Here is an 18,860-nt window from a genome sequence, read left to right on the forward strand (position 1 = left end):
TAGCTTAATTATGCTAACTGATAAAATTGATTTCAGTAATGTAAATCTGTAATCACATTCCCGTTATAAGACCATTACGCAGTATGATCTATTATGTGCCGTGTGAGTTGACGAGGATAAGATTAATGCAATAAGGGTCTGAAAATATCTCATACAAACCAGTACAATAATTCTAAGAGCCATCATTACAGTAGCGAACATCTCCAAATTTAAAGGTAGTCTCTTTAACCCTGTAAGTGCTGAGATGTTTTAAAATGAGTGCATACAAAATAGAATTACAATTCTGATGTTTAGAGGCTAAACTACCGCACGCATTTTAATGGTCAACCAATGGCTTTTTATCTCTTCGAAGTGAGTTGGCGTAACAGACAATTCTATCTTGCACGGCGATCTCAGCGCAACAATTCAGAGCTAACAACACACAGCAAAGAAGACAGAAAAATAAAATACTAGTGTTTACCATATGTCGTCTGCTAATGTCTAAATCTAATATCCCTCCGCCAGTTTTCTGATGGCTTTTAATTTGCTTAATTATCCGTTTAAATACGCCCTACTTGCAGCGTCTCGTTCCTTCCCCTGTCCCCCTCTCTATGTGTGTATATTCCTCCCAACATAACCTGGCGCCTAGCGACGCCCTCAACTGGAAGACGAAGACTAGTGTCTCTTCATCCTAATTTGTTGCAAGCAAACGAGGCCCCTTCTTGCGGTGAAAGGCTACCTTTGGGGGCGCTCTCACGGAAATACAAGTAATCGTTCTCTTAAAGAGGGGCGTCTGGGCGCCGGAACAACGGTCGCGGGGTGGTTTGACAGCTCTTGGATAGGATGTAACCCTAAACTGGACAATTATTTGGTCAGTGTCACCCCCACTTCCACCCACACACCGAGACCCAATCGCCTCGCTATTCTATGGACCTATTTTTTTTTAAAGGTAAGGATAAACAAGAGCTTTAAAAATTACTGCTTGCGCTACTCAAGGAGGGGGCGTGGCGCCGACCGAAGTCCCGCAGAAGTCTTTTGACGGTGGTTCGAAAGGGGTTGAGAAGTAGATCGACTTACAAGGCAATATATGCCAAATGATGGGGCGATTAGTAGAATCAGGGGGATTCACTCCGCAGTACTCAAGTGTCACACTATTAGCCCATGAATAATCGAGTGCCTTCCCTTTCCGCCCGCTCTCTAGCGGGAAAAGAAATATTAACGACAGTTCAGTCTACCGGGGCCCAAACGATAGTGAACAGTCAGCTACCTACACTCCAGGCCCAGACAGCTCAAATATTGAAAGAAGCAAAGAAAAACAAATTACAAATACAAGCGGGGGGATTTCACCCGACTCTGCTAGAAGCATGTCACAATATTTGACCGTTGTATCAGTCTGCCTCAACATTAGGACACTCAATGTGGCATTGGGAGCATCTTGACAGGGGGAGAGAAGGCAAGGCAAAAAAAACGGTTTAGATACGAGCCCAGTCAATACAGCAAATGTCAGGGCTTAAGAAAACATTGTCAAGTATTCTCTTCACCCCACCTTCCCCCCCCCCCAGTAAAAATGTAATGTTACTAAATGTCATTTAATTAACATCAGAGGCTTATGTGGCTATTGGACTGCTTTAGAACAACAAAGCACCAGGGCTAAGCTTGGTGTCAGCGGAAATCCTCAAACATGGAGAGGTTTAGGTTTGGTAATATTGAGACTACATGAAATGAATTAATATACAAATGTCTGGTCGTATAGTCTACGTTCATCTCGATGGTCCCAGGTTCAAACTCTGCATGCTGTCATAACAACGCCATCCTCGGATGTACATCCTGAGGATGTAATAATCTTCAATTCTGAAAGAACATCCGAAACCTAAAACAAAACAAATTAATTGTCATTTCCACTCATTTGTGCTGCCCCTGCCCTTCAAACACAAGTCTGGGTTCAACACCAGTGTTCAATCATTGTCAATGTGTTCTTCATACCTCCAGAATACAAATGTGAGATTGTCAGTGCGTGTGGAATGTTTTGCAAGCTGCAAAGTCTTTTAAGTGTAACCCTAGGAAGTGTGAAGGATTACATGAGTCATGACTATGCTCTCAGAGTGAGTGCTGGTTTATAACGTCACTCAGCTAATGTCTTCAATAGGATTTCTCTTGAATAGAGTAGTCACATATCCTCAAAATGGTTTCAAACCACCTAGAAATGTGTGTTTTGAAATAAATCTGACTTGAAATAGACTAGCCTACAGTGCACTCACTGCTATTCGTAGCTGCTTTTTAAAAAAAAAAAGGGGGGGGGGGTTTCTTGAAATGTGTTTCAAAAATCATTTAGTTTTTTTTTTTAATTCAGTGGGTGAAGGGAGGTAACTACATAATACGAGTAAGGGAGTAAATATATTAGGAACATAAAAACTGTGCTGTCCTTACATATGGATATAAGTGGATGAGCTTTGCATCTGTCGACCAGCTTTGGATGTGGTCAAAGCCACAATAAGGCTGCAAGTAGAATGATGGAAGAATCAACTATAATAACAAACAAAAAAAAAAACACTATATATAAGAAGATAAAAGTCTCATTGGTCAACTTGTGTATGTATCTTTTTCTTTTTTTAAACAACTATCTTACAATATACTTGTAAACTGGTATCGTATCAACAATGACATAGTGTCATGACGACATTTGGTTTCACTGAAATACAGTGAAATTCATTTTCAAGTAATATTTTGTTTCAGGTAATTATTTTTACATTATCTGTAATTAACTAGTTATGTTAGATCTTTATCTCAAAATATCAATGCTAGACATTTTGCGTTAAAATGAACATAAAAAAAATAAATGAGACAGATCTAGAGGTTCAGTTGTTTAGCCCTCCAGAATTAATTGGTTTGGAATTTCTATTCAGTGCTTATTTATTTCATAGTGTTGTATGTTAGAATAAGGTATAGGTATCTGCTAAAATTGACCTTAGCAACTGAGAATAAATGAAATGAAGAAGAAAAAAATCTGACATTATCATATCACATTTACTATTAAACATTTAATTAAAAAGTCAATTTCTGAGCATTGGATGTGGAGGGTGTGTCCTCTTCATACTCTATGTGGACCTGAGGTTTCTTCTTTTTCTTTTTATTTACAAGGGATTTGCCCTTCGTCACTTTGGGTTCTTCTTCTTTATCACTTTCTTCTTTATCTGAGGCTGAGTCAGAATAACCACTCATGTCCTGTGAATAAAGAAAATCACAAAATTTACAAATATGCCAATTAATTTTGTTTTATTTAATTTTAATTATTGTTTTAATTCTTATAGCGAAGAATTTCTTTCTAAAGCAATAAATAATTTATATTAATCATATAAGGAGTTTTGGGGTAAACAAACAAACAAACAGCCTCTGGTGTGTAAAGTAATGTCGCCCTTTAGACCTTGCAGTCTATGGAATAGATAATGTAAAGGTTATCTGTTTCTGTGGCCCATGGTTAACAAAGGTGCCATGTGGCCAGCACAACAACCAACCGACATTACTTTACCCCAACTAATGTCAGGTACCCATTAGACCTGGGTGGACGCAGACATACCGTACCATAAAGATACGGAAATTAAAAATCTTCAACAGGAAACCCTCTCGATTTGGAAGCGAAGTGCTTTACCACTCTGCCACCACAGCTCTGATAAGATTATACAGTAAACAACTTTTTTAAACATGAATAAAAATGTTAAAAACTTTTAGATAAATTGGATGACTCACTTCAATATCTGAGAGATCACTTTCATCAAAATCTTCATCAGCGACATATTCTACATCCCCAACACCCTGAAAGACAGAAGAAAACAACAATACAAGTAACTACTAGGATTCTTAAATGCATATAACATACGAATTACCCAGACATGTAAAAGTTTTAAAAAAAATGAGTGTAAAAACTATTATGGTCAGTAAAAACAATTATACCTCCTCATCATCTTCCTCCTCCAGTTCTAATTCATCCTCTCTCTCCTCCTCTACTTCCTCTTCACCCTCCTGCAGTGTCTCTTCCTCATCAGAAGATATTTCCTCTTCTTCTGTCACCTTGTCAAATGCTTTCTGGGGGAAATTGTAGATATCTCCATACTGGAAGAGAAGAAAAAATCGTAATAAGAAAGACACACAAAAAAAAAGAATTATTATTTTGGTTATCAAACACTCCCATTCTAGTTCTTAAGATATGGAGACAAAAGATTCTAGCAAGCACTTGTGAGGACTTTTCAAGGAATCAAATATCGACCAAGTGTCTAATGGCTTATCACAATGTCAAAGAAGCGTATTGTGTTAGTGCAGATTCTTTCTCATTTGAAGAGTTTTGAAGACTAATAGAAAATTCAATCCACCAATTCCACATATAAGAAACACCAGAGCACTGAGACAGATGTGTTCAGGATACCAAATGACCTCCTCCTTAGTGCTGATGTATCATTTCTCTTGATGCTGAACTTTGATATGTTAGACCATGAACAATGTCTTAGTTTGCAGCTGTGAAGAATATGTCAGATCAGACCATATTTAACATCAGTGGTAACATAGAAACTTGCTCTCGCCTTGACTACTGCATGCTGTGCTAGCAAATAGACCTACACCTGACAGTGACAGTGTTGCTCAAATCATTTTACAAAAAAAAAAAAAAAAAACATCCTGTTGGCTCCCTCAGAATAACAAGGTGGCCTCATACCTTAGTAAAATGATCTCTGCATATTTTTTTCGATCAAAACGTATAGCCTGAGTGGTTGTTTTTTTTTAATTTATGAAAATCATTCCTTATAAAAAGAGAGACAAAATAGGCATCCAGCGGTGCCACCCATGAGACCAAGTAAACCCTGAAACCAGAATTTCCAAATTTTACAAACCCTGAAATCATAAACCCCAAACTTTACCAACCCTGAAACGTACCGCATATACAATTTAAGCACCAAAATTTTACGAAAGAAGAACAGTATTAAATTACTACCTAGATCTGTATCATAATATGCCCCCCCATGTTTTAAATATGTAATTAGTAAGCCTATCATTATAATAAATAGAGTTTGTGTGTATTTATTGATAAAGCTTGTAATACAAGTTAAGAGGATTTAGTACAATTTTATATTAACAATGTTTGTAACACCCCCCCCCCCAAACACACAGTTATTTTAAATGATGTTTCTCTCTTAACATTTTTTCCCTCATTATTCATTTGAAGCATCAATGTACACGCATGGACCTGCAAATCTATTGCAACAAGATAAAATTGATTTTGAGATTTAGTACAGATCTACTCCAAAATGAACATTAAGATTTAGTTTCTAATATTTAAATGTAGACCTAGATCAGATGGCTAGAATGTGCTGGACTGCCTATACATAATTATAATTTATTTGTATAAAAAAAAAAAACTATAAATCTATTGACCAATCGATCTATTTTTTCTAGCCTTCAGGCGAATGCAAACTTACTAATTTAATTCTTCAATCATTGATTCTAGTTCTGATCTAAAAACGATATAAATATCCTAAATCTAGATCCTACTTCTATAATACTCTAGACATAGGCTTAGGCTCTATGTCTATATGGATTTTATGGAACCTATACAAATTTTAAAATATAAAACACAGGAAAAAAAAAAATTTCTCACTCGTGAATTTTTTTTTCTTTCTATTTCTAGATCTAGGACTAGCCGCTAGGTACGAGAGTAGATCTAGACTATTCTAGACTATATCTATACTAAATACAAGACTTTACAGTCTAGATCAGATCTAGATTGATCATAGAAATAGATATAGACTCTAAATCGAGCCGATTCGAGGCGCGTTCCGTAGATCTAGAAATTCTCTATAGATCTAGAATGTTTACACTTTTTTGTCACTTAAAAAAATAAATACTGTACCGGTAAATAAAGCTTAGTGCGCATGCAAAGTGAAAGTCTTGCGAATAGCGAGATATGAGACTGGTCGATTTTGTTTAAAAATGGCGGCTCGCGCGATCGGAACTAACAAACTAAAATTAACGGGGGAAAATGACCAGAAATTTCGAAAAAATCTAAATCAACTAAAACCCTGGATTTTTACAAAATTGTAGAAGGCAAACCCGGAGGGGAGGAAAATCGGACCCATCAAAACCCGGATTTCCGGGTTATTCTGGAAAAGTGGCACCCTTGTAGGCATCAATACAGTCAAGAAAATATAAAAATGCTATTCAAAACATGTTCAAATTAGTGTGCCTATTTTTAGTTGTTTATGCCTGTAATGTTCTTAAAGCACCTTGGTGCTACATATATGAAATCATTATTGTTGTGAACCAACAAATGACCATTACATTATAGATGTACCTAGAACTATATAATAAAATGGTTAGATGTTGAACATATTTTTCTTAATTCTAAAGTTTAAACAAATTAATATGTCAATGATAATTGCATTATAAAAATAATACCACTAAATGTATTATTCTACGATCATTAAGAACATTCATAAATATTGCTACAATGATAAAGCTTAACTTACTGTGCCTTCTTTTAACCTCTGCAGTAAATTCTTCTCCAGTACATTATCTAGCTGAGCAGCTATTAAAGCTTTTTCCTAAAAATAACCAAAATACAATTTTTTAATGACCCTAAGCTATTAAATAAAGTTTAAACTACAATTTAAGAAATAAACATAGAAGAATACAATAAATATAGATTGCCAAGAAAAATGATCAAATTTAAGTACATTATCTCTTATCATGATTTTGAACACCCGTAGGTATAAATTTAATCAAAGCAAAAAAAATTAACTCACAGCTCGTCTAGATTCTCTTCTTTCCACTTTTTGACTTAAAGGAACTAATGTTTTTCTGAAATAGAAAAAAACATTTGTTTATAACACAAAAGAATAATATGTGGTATAAATGCGAAATGTTGCAAATGTGTAACAAAAGGAAATTACACCAGAGGAGAATATGCAGAAAATTTAAAATATGAAAATATTATAATAATTGTTTATTCTTTGAGACATGATTAAAGTAAATAGTTGTGCGTTGATTTACTAATAGATAGTCTCATGTCTTAACAAATGCTTATAATCTTTCTTATTCTGAAAAACACTTGTTTCATGAAATAACTAACAAACAAAAATTTAATATCCAAAATAAATTTTAAAAAGCGCATTCAACAGTTTCACTCAAACTTTTTAAAGTGAGGTTTAACATGTTGTTTTTGCTTCGTCTTAGTTTAAAATGAAATAAAACTGATTTTCAAAAATTTGTGTTTTTTTTTATACATAATCAAACATCAACAAATTTTTGTATTAGATGAATAATTTAGTTAAAATAACGAGTCACTTAGAATAATACATTTCTACAGCAATTTCAAAATATTGTGCATGATTTTAAAATTCTATTTCCTATTAAACGAAAGGTTATTTTATACACATTAAATAATTATACAAAACAACATTGTTATTCATTGCTGTAATAACTATCATCAGCAAATTTTTTTTACTGGTTCATCAAAATTTTAAGTTCTATTTATTACTTCTTGAATATGGTTCAACTATTCAGAAGCACATTAATAATTAAAAAGCTTTTTATTGTGTTTTATATTTGACAATTGGAATATATTTTATCATAAAAAGATGTACCTACCACTGTTTCACCAAGGAATGAATCAAAACAATAATTTATACCTCTCTTGAAATAAACCAAAGTTTGTACGTAATCAATAATAATTTCTTTAACTTAAAACATAGGCTACTTACTGTCTCTTTAATGTGAGTTTCCTAATACGAATCAGATATTGTGTAATTTTTGTTAATCTTTGCTTACATTTGTGAATCATGTATCTGAACAAGAAAGAAATAAGATCTAAGGTTAATAAAACATTAAATAACGATTCCTTCAAAGACCAAATAACTATATACAACTTCTCATAACAAAATGTTTAAAAAAAAAAATTACTTTGGCCAATAAATGAGCTGTTCATCTATCTGTTTTAAGGCCTTGGCATAGCTTCTGGATAACTTTACTTTTTCCCAAAGTCGACGAGGAAATGCTGCTCTTTCAATAGTTTTCATATACAAATAACAAACACCTGTGATGTTTATAAAAGGATGCATAAATATTAATATTAAAACTTAAACTATATAACCAATCATTGAAAGATCTTTTTTTTTTTTTTTAGTATTCTTTAAATTTGTTTGATATTTTGGGTTTTTGATACATCAGCACTATTTAGGCCATGTCGCGCCCACTTCAAATTTGTTAATGAGTAACTAAACTACAATAAGTTTAAAACAAAAGATGAAGGTGTTGTTTATTGAGACAATATAGTGTCCTAAATATATAGTGAGTTAAAAAAAATCTTAATACTCTAAGGAGTTATACCATAACTAGCAAAATACATATTAAAGGGTTAAGATGGCTATTTGGTAAAATCTATATGTGCACCAGCCATTGTTATTTCAACCAAGATAAGGATTGTCAAAAAAAAAAAAAAAAAAAAAAAAAAAAAATTATGGTCAAATTGATGTTTATTGTTAATGGAATAAAGTATTTGATGTTTTAAGTCTTAAACAAAAATTAGTTATCGGTTTGAAAACACTTTATGTAGGTTACATTAGTATGATAATTACACCTATAAATACTTACAGCACAAAGTATTTAGTATATATTTAGTATATAGTATAGTATTTAGAATACTAAAAAAAAAAAAAAAAAGTTTTACAGCATGTAGCATTAAAAGGGTTAATAAAAAAAAACTTCTTTTGAGTCTGACATAATTTTGTTAGGCATTCTAATACTGTAATACTAAACTAAATAGAATGCAATACAATATTATGAATTACAATGGATTTCTAATCATTTACCTTTTTCTTCCCTTACTGTAGCATACTGGCTGTTTGCTAAAGGACAGGTTGAGCGATTGCACAAACCTGTCAAGCTGTACTCGTTTCTACAAAATTTCTGACTTTTGGTTCTAAAGAAATATAAAGATAAATTTATTTTAAAGAATGCATTTTAAAATAATAATATGTTCTACTTGATAAGAAAACAAATTATATAATCCTACTATCTGACTAATATGCAGTCTGGGCTTAAAACAATTTATATACCAAGAGGGTGATGATTTTTTTTAAAACATGTTCAGACACTTACTTTACTTTGAAAGAACAGAAGGACTTGTTAATAATACTCCAGATAACCTAAAAAAAAAAAAAAAAAAAAATAACTAGCTGGCAGTTAAATAACAAACATTTTAGCAAAAAAATGGCAATATTTAAAAAAAAAACAACTTTACAACAGATGAATAGAGTACAGCCATGTCAGTAGCTTTGATCATTATGGTATCATGTGCCAGCACATGAGTGAATTACTTAACCATTATTAAAAAATTTAAATAATGTGGAAAATAAATAAAATTTACATACTCAATCTACAGGTATAAATTGTAATGTAAAGTACTGAGTATTATTTTCAATGAAAGAATTGAACTTTTAAATTAGTGTCAAGAATTTATTCCTCATAAAAATAATATTATTAAAGATTTTGTATTATTTAATCAAGTCAAGAAATAGTATATGTCATTGTGATTTTTAAGAAAAGTGTTAGTGAAGGATTTATACTGTGTAATTAATTCCTGTAATTGTTTACAAGTTCAGATACATGAACCGGGCTACATGTTGATGACAATGCTAATAATGTCTTTTCTTTTAAGTGAAAATGTAATGTATGCTATCAGTTTATGTGTTTTAGTGTCATTCTGTACTTGAAGTAAAAACTGTAAGCTCTAACATTAAAACCTAAATTCCTTACTAAACAAGATAATTTTAGATTACAAAGAGAGTGTGTGCAAACAAACTTAGGTGGACCCCATCAGACCTGCCCCTGGGTTTGCAATGAAGATCTATACATTTACAGGTTTTAACATTTTCAGCAAGAATATCAGAGAAGATTAATAAACTAGTACTATTTAGATCTGGAGGCGCAGTGACTGAGCGGTAAGGCACTTGGCTTCTAAATCGGGGGTCCCAAGTTCGAATCCTGTTGAAGACGGGTATTATTATTTTTGGGATCTTTGGGTGCCTCTGTGTCCACTCATCTCTGATGGGTACCTGAAATTAGTTGTGGAAAGTAAAGGCGGTTGGTCATTGTGCTGGCCACATAACACCCCCATTAACCGTAGGCCAAAGAAACAGATGACCTTTACATCATCTCCCCTATAGACCACAAGGCCTGAAAGGGGAACTATATAGATCTCATCCCAATGTCTTAAATTCTGAAGATTAAGGATGAATGGAGTGTTTCACATGACTATGCAAACCCAGTTGTGACCTGTATGTTTTTTTCACAAAGCCGTTGTCCACTGCGTGTCTGTTTAAGTTTTCCTTTTGTCTTCTACAAGGGTTTTTCTCTAGGTCTTCTTGAGAGCTCTCCAACTGTCTCTTTCAGAGACCATCTGCTTTCCTCTATGCCAGTAAGGGCAAAATGATGTCCAGAATGATCTTTAAAGCGCTTATTTTTTATACTACTTTTTCAGTTAGTTAGTTATACTAGTTATATTATAACACTATCAATCAGCATTTGAGTGGCCTCTGCACTTGGTGTATGTGTATGTCACAGTGTCAGTATGTAGACAACTTTTTAGTGTAAAACTAAAAGTAAAAGGTTAAAACTTTTAAATAAAGTGTTTGGGAACCACTCACTCACTGGTGCAGATTTAACTAAGAGTACGACTAATGACTAAAAAAAACTTAAACTGACTTAACTTAAACTAATAAATAAGTCTAATTAGATTTAATTAGATTTAGAATAGTTCAATAGATTTCTAGATCTAGAAATAAGTTAATAACTCATTGACTCATTAAATAAAAAAAGACTAAAAAGAGAATAGTTATACTAGACTCTAGGTCTAGTTAATAGTTATAGTTATAATAATACTAGGTAACTAGTCTAGATCTACTCTAGGTCTAGATCTTTTTTAAAATTAATAATAATTATAATATAATAATATTAATAATAATATTTATTAATATTAATAATTAATATATAATTATATACTAGAATACTAGATCTATCTAGAATGATTAGAATCTATTGAACTATTCCAAACTGGCTAAACTCTAAAATGAAAACTCTTACGACTTAAGTGACTTAACTTAGTCTTGACTAGTAAACTAAAACTTTGTTAGAACTAAAAACTGTAAATCATAGTAAATGTAAAATTTAAAAAAATTGTAAAAACTTTTAGTTTTAAAACTGTTACTGTTAATCTAAAACTTACTTACATCGTCACTCTGCATTTCTGTAAGTAATGTGATAAACAGCAATGCAAAAAATAATAATAATAGATCTAATTCGTTTTAAAACAGTTCTAATTTAAAAAGGCCCATACAGATTCTAAATATTATTTAAAAATCTAGACTTTAGAACTCCTCAACTGTCTAGACTAGAATCAGCTAATAAACCATGAATAAACAAACCATGTGAAAAACACAGGAAGTTTACATTTTTAGATTTCTATATAGTATTGCCAACTATCAAGATCTAAATCTAGATCAAACTTTGAATTTAGAGGCCCAGTTTGCCTTTTTATTTATGAATAGAAAGAATAGGAAGTAACCAATGTGTACATATTTTAAAATTTTATTATTATAGCTTTCTGAGATAAATAAATCATTTTCTCTAAAAAAATGCATTTGATATTCTAGTCACTTAGAATTTTTGACGTATGCCTAATTATTTTGTCTATTTAATTTCAGACTTGACGTATGTAGTAATTTAATAGTCTGACTCATTACTATTAGAGTTTACGATTTGTTTAAACAAAAACTTCTAAATTTCTAGTATTTCAGACGGATCATGGTTTAGGATTTTAAAATATTTTTAACAGTACTAGATCTAAATAAATGAATTAAGCATTGTTATTAACTAATAATAATATAAAAACAGGCCAGTTATTTGAAAAAAAAAAAAAACGATTACAAGGCTTACAAATTGGCAGTAAAAACAATTATTAGAGTAGCTGCCCTTGTTGATCAAAGTTTTTAATCCTGAGTTTGACAAAATATGAATTTTAAAATAACTACTAATGATACTAATCAGTCTAATCTAAATCTATGTTATATCTAGATCTATATACGACTATATACTATAGATCTATTCTAGGTAGGCTATATTTTATATTATTATATAAATATCATAGATCTAGTAGATATTAGTATCTCTCTAGATCTTAGTTCTATTTGAGTTAAGTCTTAAAAATTAAATTAAAAATGTCGATTTGATACACTACAGACTACAGTAAGTAACAGTAACACTAACAGTGACTACACTCTGTGACTCTTACTCTTAGAGTTAGACTCTACATCTACACTCTACACTGTGACTGTGACTCACTGACTGTCTACAGACTTACTCAACTTACTGTCACTTACAGAGTAATAGTGTCTACAGAGTAACAGAGTACAGTAACTCTGAGTAACAATCATTTAAATCATTACAATCATAACATTTTAAAAATCATCATTTTTAAGATTTTTATTTTAATGATTTAAATTTAATGACAATGTAATGTTACTCAAAGTTACTGTGAGTAACTTTGCACTGTTAGTGACTGTTACTGAGTGTTACTGTTAGTGTTACTAAGCAGTGTTAAATAAGTGAGTAGTGTTAATCAGTCACTCAGACTCAGTGACTGTTACTATTATTAAACTCTTAAGACACTTAAAAGTTAAGTCTATCTAGATTCTAGAATATTCTAGATCTATATTTCTATATAATATAAATGTACTTTATATAGATCTAGTCTGTTAACTAGAATCCTAGAGACTAGGACTAGAGTAACTAGGGACACTAGATGTGACTAGAGTTAGAGTGTACTAACAAGATCTATGACACTAATGACAGAGACTTTTTTACTACAGTACAGACTACTACACTACTACAGTAATGAGTAACTCAGCTAACTCAGTAACTGTAAGTAGTACTGTAGTCTGTAGTGTCAAGTACTTCAAATAGTGTTACTGTGTGTAAGTATGAGTAAGTATTGATTGACATTATGATTATTATTACTTAATTAATTCATAAATATGATCAAGTCAATCAAGAATCAAGATCTATTCACATGATCAAGAGTAGTAGAGTAAAGAAGTAGACTAATAAGTAGATCAATAGAATAATAATGAATATAGTATATATATAAAGTATAGACTCTATACTCTATAGTCACATACTAATACTCTAATAGACTTGATAGAGTAAACTGTATTGAGTATAGACTGTATGTCACTATATACTAATCCGGCTGAGAAATCCTGCATGTTAGTTAGTAAGGTAGTTGTTAATCACTTTTAGATCTAACTATATTAGTAATATTACTAATATTAGTTTCATTACAATACAATTATACATTGAACTTAAAATTTTATCTACTATATATATGTCTAAGCTTAATGGCTTAAGATTAAATTCGATATCAATTTAAATAACTTGATCTTGATAAAGTAAGTCATTATTTCAAGCAATCCAATACATGCTCAATCATGCTGTAATAGCCCATTAAGAAAGTAATTAATTTAATACATTTTTAAATCCTTCAAATTTGGTTCAATTTAGCTACTTACTTGTAAATAATTTAATTTTATGCTAAAATTTACTTGTTTTCACCATATTAAAAGGCAACATACTAAATAATATTCTCTAATTCTGAGTAGCATAAATAACAAACTAACTTTAATAAGTAAGTCTTATAAACTTTAAAGTACTGGTACTACTAAAAGTCCAATGAAAAAAAAATTCAGTTACTTTTACAGCTATATATTTAGTCTTTATGATAACAGTCAAGGCCTGCAGGTGAGTCTTTTGCATTGTAAGCATCAATGAAGTCTATGTATTGAATATAGAATTGTGACTTTTTATTGTAGATTTCAGGAAGTCCTCAGGATTGAATCAGGGACAGAAAGTAGTAGGCCTATCTTGGGAGAGTTTTATTCCCTAATTAGCATGCATGACTAGATGTAATTATCTTCTTTTTGAAAGAACATGAACATATTACATGATATAATGACAATAATGTAATAAAGTTGTTCCTTAAAAAAATTTATTTATCCTGTTATTTAATAATAGCAATAAAGATCTAAAGTTATTGGCTGGATATAATGGAGTTCAGAGCTAATTTAATCATACATCCATTTAACATGAACTAGTAATATTTAATCTATCAATTTCAAACTATTTTGCCTTTTTTTTTAATCAGGTTTATTTTCATTGTGTATTTCAAATATTTGAAAAAAAAATTGCTACATAAAATTTAATGGATTTCAAAACTCCTGTGAGAGATAGAGGATGCAGAGATTTTTCTGATGCCATTACTAGGAGCAATTCAAATCAAGATATGCTCATAGATCCCATTACTCCAAAACAAAGATCAAATATAAGCCTGAAGACACCATCCTTTATGTACATTGCTTCCAACTGCCAAGTTAAAGGGTCTAGAAAATCAGTTAGTGACCAAGATTGTCCTGACTTGAGTGACAAAACCAGTCCAGGCTTAACCAGACTTCGCATGACACCAGGTGAGACTTTAGCAAGCTGATGTTTTATATGTTGATATTTACTTACTTATAGATGTTTTGAGTTGTTTGTTTTACATGTTTCTGAGATGTTCCTTCAGATTTGCAGATAATAGTAACTACATCCTAGCCTAAACCTCATGTAGGATGACAGGGAAATAATAGTAACTACATCCTAGCCCGAACCTCACACAGGATGACAGGGAAATGGCAGTGGCAGGGTTTGAACCAGGAAGGACTAAACGGCAGTCCAGAGCGCATACTACACAACCAGGCAACCATCCTAAAAATAAGTAACAAGGGTTCTGCCTTAAAAAATAAATATACATTGTCTTGCAGCTTAAACTTCCTGCATGGGCACTGTGAGAGGTCTTGTCTTATATTATGCTACATGTATCCTTGTATATTTGTTAGTTTTAGATATGTACATACTACAATAATAATAAATTGAATAATTCATTTCTATAGGTTTTATGAGAGAAAAGCAGAAAAATCTTATTGATCAACATAGGGAGATATTACAAAAAGGCAGCCATGTGCAGGCAGGTGGAGGTATTTCAATATGGCCTGAAATGCATGCAATGAGGCTCACAAGAAGTGAAGTTATATTGCTCCTTGTTCAAGCCATCATTCTATGTGGACTCACACTAGCCCTTTTAAATAAATTACATGGCAAGTTATTTATCTTCTTAAAAAAATGTATATCCATAATATCCTCCAGCCAATTTATATATAAATATGTAATAATAATAATAAACTACTACTTACAACACCTTTTTTTATATATTTTATAGACATTATTTTTAACATTCATTCTAATGTTTTCTGTTAAATCTTTTTTTTTTTTTTTTTTTTGCTGAATGCCTAGAAAGCTCATTAGAGTTTAAGTCAAATGCTTGGAAAACATACAGAAACAATATGTACCGGTATAAATTTTCTCTAAAAAAAAAAGAAATTTATTATCTTGTTATTTAATCTTGACACATTTATAAACCAGACTGAACCACTAGCACCATAGGCCTCTCATCCTTATTGTACAAGTCCACACTCTTTTTATGTATATAAAAACACTGACCCATAGCCCTTAGATTGCAAATGTACTCTTCTCCATATAATCCATGGATAAATTTATGTTGATAAAATACAACATATGCTAAACTTTAAATAGAAATGAGATGTAACTTTTAAACATCTAGTGGCAGTAATCATAGTTCTCCTTGGATAATACTGTTGTCTTTCTCTTCAACAGGTCAAACATTTTCTTATCTCAAATTATTTTCAATGGATGTGAAGAAGTTTTGTTCACTGAACTATATAAATGAATCTCAAAACCAAGAAATATTTCAATCTCAAGTTATTCAATGGCACAATGATTTCTATCAATTAACTGTAAATATAAACTTTGTTTTGTTTAGTGATCATGCAGTCACTATTTATCTTTGTTTTGTTTTTTATTAATTTGCCGAAATTACATACATATTTTAGAACTCTTCTTTCCACGAAGTCCTACTATATTTCTCATGCTTAATTTTTTTTTATCTTGTTTACCTATTAGGAAACTATTCAAGTTCACTTTGATTTGACCTCCATGTCCACAAGTTATCAAGTATACATATCAACCTACATCTTGGGACTGCTAGTTCTCTTGTATTATTTAATGGACAATATGCTTGCTAGAAACAAATTAACACCTTCTCGGGTTAAAAAATGGTCAGTTTTATTTTCGTCAGTTATATTTGCACAAATGTAAGCTAAATTAAAATAAAAAGGTAAAAGGAAACTTCCACTTTAGCTTATAATGTTTTGCATCATTTCTTTTTTTTTCTTACTTTTTTTTTTCAACTATCGGTATAAAACACATTAACAACATTCCTACTTACTTTTTTTTATATAAGCAAAAGTTGTGAATGGAGCAAAATAAAACCACATTTACCACCACCACAACATCATTCTTAATATGGTTGGGGTGCTGGGGATGGGTGGGTTACCTATTTCATTTGCATTGACACCTGTGCCATATATGGTATAAAGCTCATCTGTTTCTATGGCTGACAATTCATACTTACAATATATATTTTAAAACATTTGGAGCTTTGATTAAACAAGGTTTAGCTGTATCATAACAATTTTTTTTCCCCTAGGACCTGTCTCCTTGTGGTTATTGGAAGCTGGACATGTTCAATGGCATATGGGTTGTTTCTAGCTAGTCAGTTAGAAAGACAAATGGTTCTCTGTGTGCAACAACTTTCTTCATTTCTGGTAAAAAAAAAAAATTAAATTTTTTTTAGTACCTACTGAAATTACTATGGTAGTCTACTGTCTCTACACTGAATGTTTAAACTAAGTTATTTAGGAATTAAAATGTACCTAAATTTGTTCAAAGAAATCCCAGAATTTTAATATACATTATTAATAGTTATTGCAGTATACTGATATGTTCAATTGTTGTTAAACAAAACAGCTACTGTAGAAGGAAAAATGGTCTTGATTGCTGTTAGCTCCAGACAGCTATTCCAACCTACCTTTATAGGCATATTAACTGGATTCAGAAAATTCAATTCCATTTAAAAAAAAACAAAAAAACATATGTAACTTTTTTGTTTATGCTACTACCAGTTAGGTTTAATCCTGTGCACTCCCTGGGGAGCATAGGGCCGCAACCACACCTCTCCACCGAACTCGGTTCTGAGCAGCTTTCTTCATCTGCTCCCATGTCATTCCAGTACCCTCAGCTTCACTGATGACTGACCTCTTCCAGGTTTGCTTGGGTCTGCCCACTTTCCTCTTTCCTTGTGGTTCCAGTCAAGTGCCTGCCTTGCAACATTGGTAGCTGGTTTTCGCAGGGTGTGTCCTATCCAGCTCCATTTTCGTCTTGTGATGTCTTGGGCTATTGACTAGTTCTCTCCCACAAATCAATAGTAGTTATCTTTTCTGGCCACCTAATATCTGGCGTAGGCTACTACCAGTACCGGTAGTTTAATGTTTTCAAACTTGACTTTGATTTCGGGGGTGTTTTTTTTTTTAAGAGCTAAAAGTAGAGTAATTTCCACTTTCAGACCATGTGGTCTATAGGGCTGATGATGTAAAGATCATCTGTTTCTGTGGCCCACAGTTAATAAGGGTGTCATATGGCCAGCATAACAACCAACCGCATTGACTATTCTCCAACTAATGTTAGAGCTGGGTGGACCTTAAAGAGCCTAAAGAAAAAAAAAAACCAGTATTCACCATGATTTGAACCCAGGACCCTTCGGTTCAGAACCCAATCACTTTTTTACCACTCAGCCACAGTTTCTCCTTTTTTTTTTTAACCGCTAAGCACTTTGAAAAGTTTTTAGAATTTTTAATACATTGGTTTAAATTTAACCTGCTATTAATAATAACAGCCTTGAATTAGCAAATATTTTTTTTTTTATTAACTCAGGGTAGTTGTGATATTTGTCAAGAAAAATATGTTAATAAACATAAGGAATAACCAGCACACATTTTGTTTGTTGACAGGGCACATTGGTCATTAGTCCTCTAGATTTAGACACCTTTCAAGCAGTTCTACTTTACTGGAAGACCAGGTTCTTGGACAGTACATCTATGGGCATTCTCAACCTTTTTGGACTTATTCCTATTAGAGACTTGTTATATTACCTCCAATACTACAGTGTTCCTATAGCAACAGTTTTGTTGAGTCCTGTGTTACAGTTATGTTGTTCCTGTCTTGCAGTTTATAGTCAAGGAGAATATATGAAACCAAACTCATGAATAAAACACAAATTTGTTTTTCTTCATCCCTGGTGCAACTTAATTTTGTTGACATTTAATGGTTAGAGCACAACACACACACAAAAAAAGAGAGTACTGTTCACTTTTAATTGAAGCTGTGATGCAGTTTTATCTGTTACTTCAACTTGGAAATAAACGTTTTGTGTACAATTCACACACTACCACCTCCATGTACACTCACAGTTGTATCTAGGTGGCTGCCTGATTGTGCGGTACGCAATTCAGACTATAATTATGGTGGTACGGCTCAAAGTTCAAATCCTGCCTGCTGCCATCCCGAGGAGGTTTGGGCCAAGACTTTATTTGTGAAAAAAATTAACAAATAATACAGTATCCAGTAATTAAAAGAAAAAGTGTGAAACACATCATTCTGGGAAATTTCTCCACAATACTGTATCAAAAATAGCTTTCTATCTTATCTTATATAATACAGACGTTACTTCAAAAAAGAAGATGATTACGTCCTACGCGTCATGCATTTAGTCATGCATATTAACCAATGACTTAAATTCTGCCAAGTCACTGGTTTTCCTGGCTAGCTCAGGCAACCCA

General features: G+C 32.1%; 2 protein-coding genes across 4 annotated transcripts; one reads left to right on the forward strand and one right to left on the reverse strand.

The window, feature by feature from the left end:
• Positions 1-2,984: 2,984 nt before the first annotated feature.
• LOC106063302 (protein MAK16 homolog) lies at positions 2,985-11,458 on the reverse strand. The gene is made up of 10 exons (XM_056018061.1): positions 11,247-11,458; positions 9,118-9,164; positions 8,829-8,938; positions 7,921-8,053; positions 7,722-7,805; positions 6,765-6,819; positions 6,489-6,563; positions 3,928-4,086; positions 3,724-3,789; positions 2,985-3,201 (listed from the first exon to the last, which is right to left on the reverse strand). The coding sequence occupies exons 1-10, from the start codon at positions 11,259-11,261 to the stop codon at positions 3,022-3,024; spliced, it is 924 nt and encodes a 307-aa protein (XP_055874036.1). The 5' UTR covers positions 11,262-11,458; the 3' UTR covers positions 2,985-3,021.
• A 568-nt stretch (positions 11,459-12,026) lies between these two features.
• LOC106063301 (uncharacterized) lies at positions 12,027-18,310 on the forward strand. Of its 3 annotated transcripts, none has more exons than XM_056018058.1 (7): positions 12,027-12,126; positions 14,216-14,534; positions 15,000-15,203; positions 15,781-15,920; positions 16,087-16,241; positions 16,673-16,790; positions 18,033-18,310. In XM_056018058.1, exons 2-7 carry the CDS (start codon positions 14,273-14,275, stop codon positions 18,285-18,287), a joined length of 1,134 nt encoding a protein of 377 aa, XP_055874033.1. In that variant the 5' UTR covers positions 12,027-12,126; positions 14,216-14,272; the 3' UTR covers positions 18,288-18,310. The 3 variants fall into 3 exon arrangements, with proteins under 3 accessions (XP_055874033.1, XP_055874034.1, XP_055874035.1); XM_056018059.1 differs by lacking the exon at positions 12,027-12,126 and adding an exon at positions 12,591-12,999; XM_056018060.1 differs by lacking the exon at positions 12,027-12,126 and adding an exon at positions 12,591-12,989.
• The last annotated feature ends 550 nt before the right edge of the window (positions 18,311-18,860 follow it).

This window comes from Biomphalaria glabrata, chromosome 1 (genome assembly GCF_947242115.1).
Source record: "Biomphalaria glabrata chromosome 1, xgBioGlab47.1, whole genome shotgun sequence".
Lineage (NCBI taxonomy): Eukaryota > Metazoa > Mollusca > Gastropoda > Planorbidae > Biomphalaria > Biomphalaria glabrata.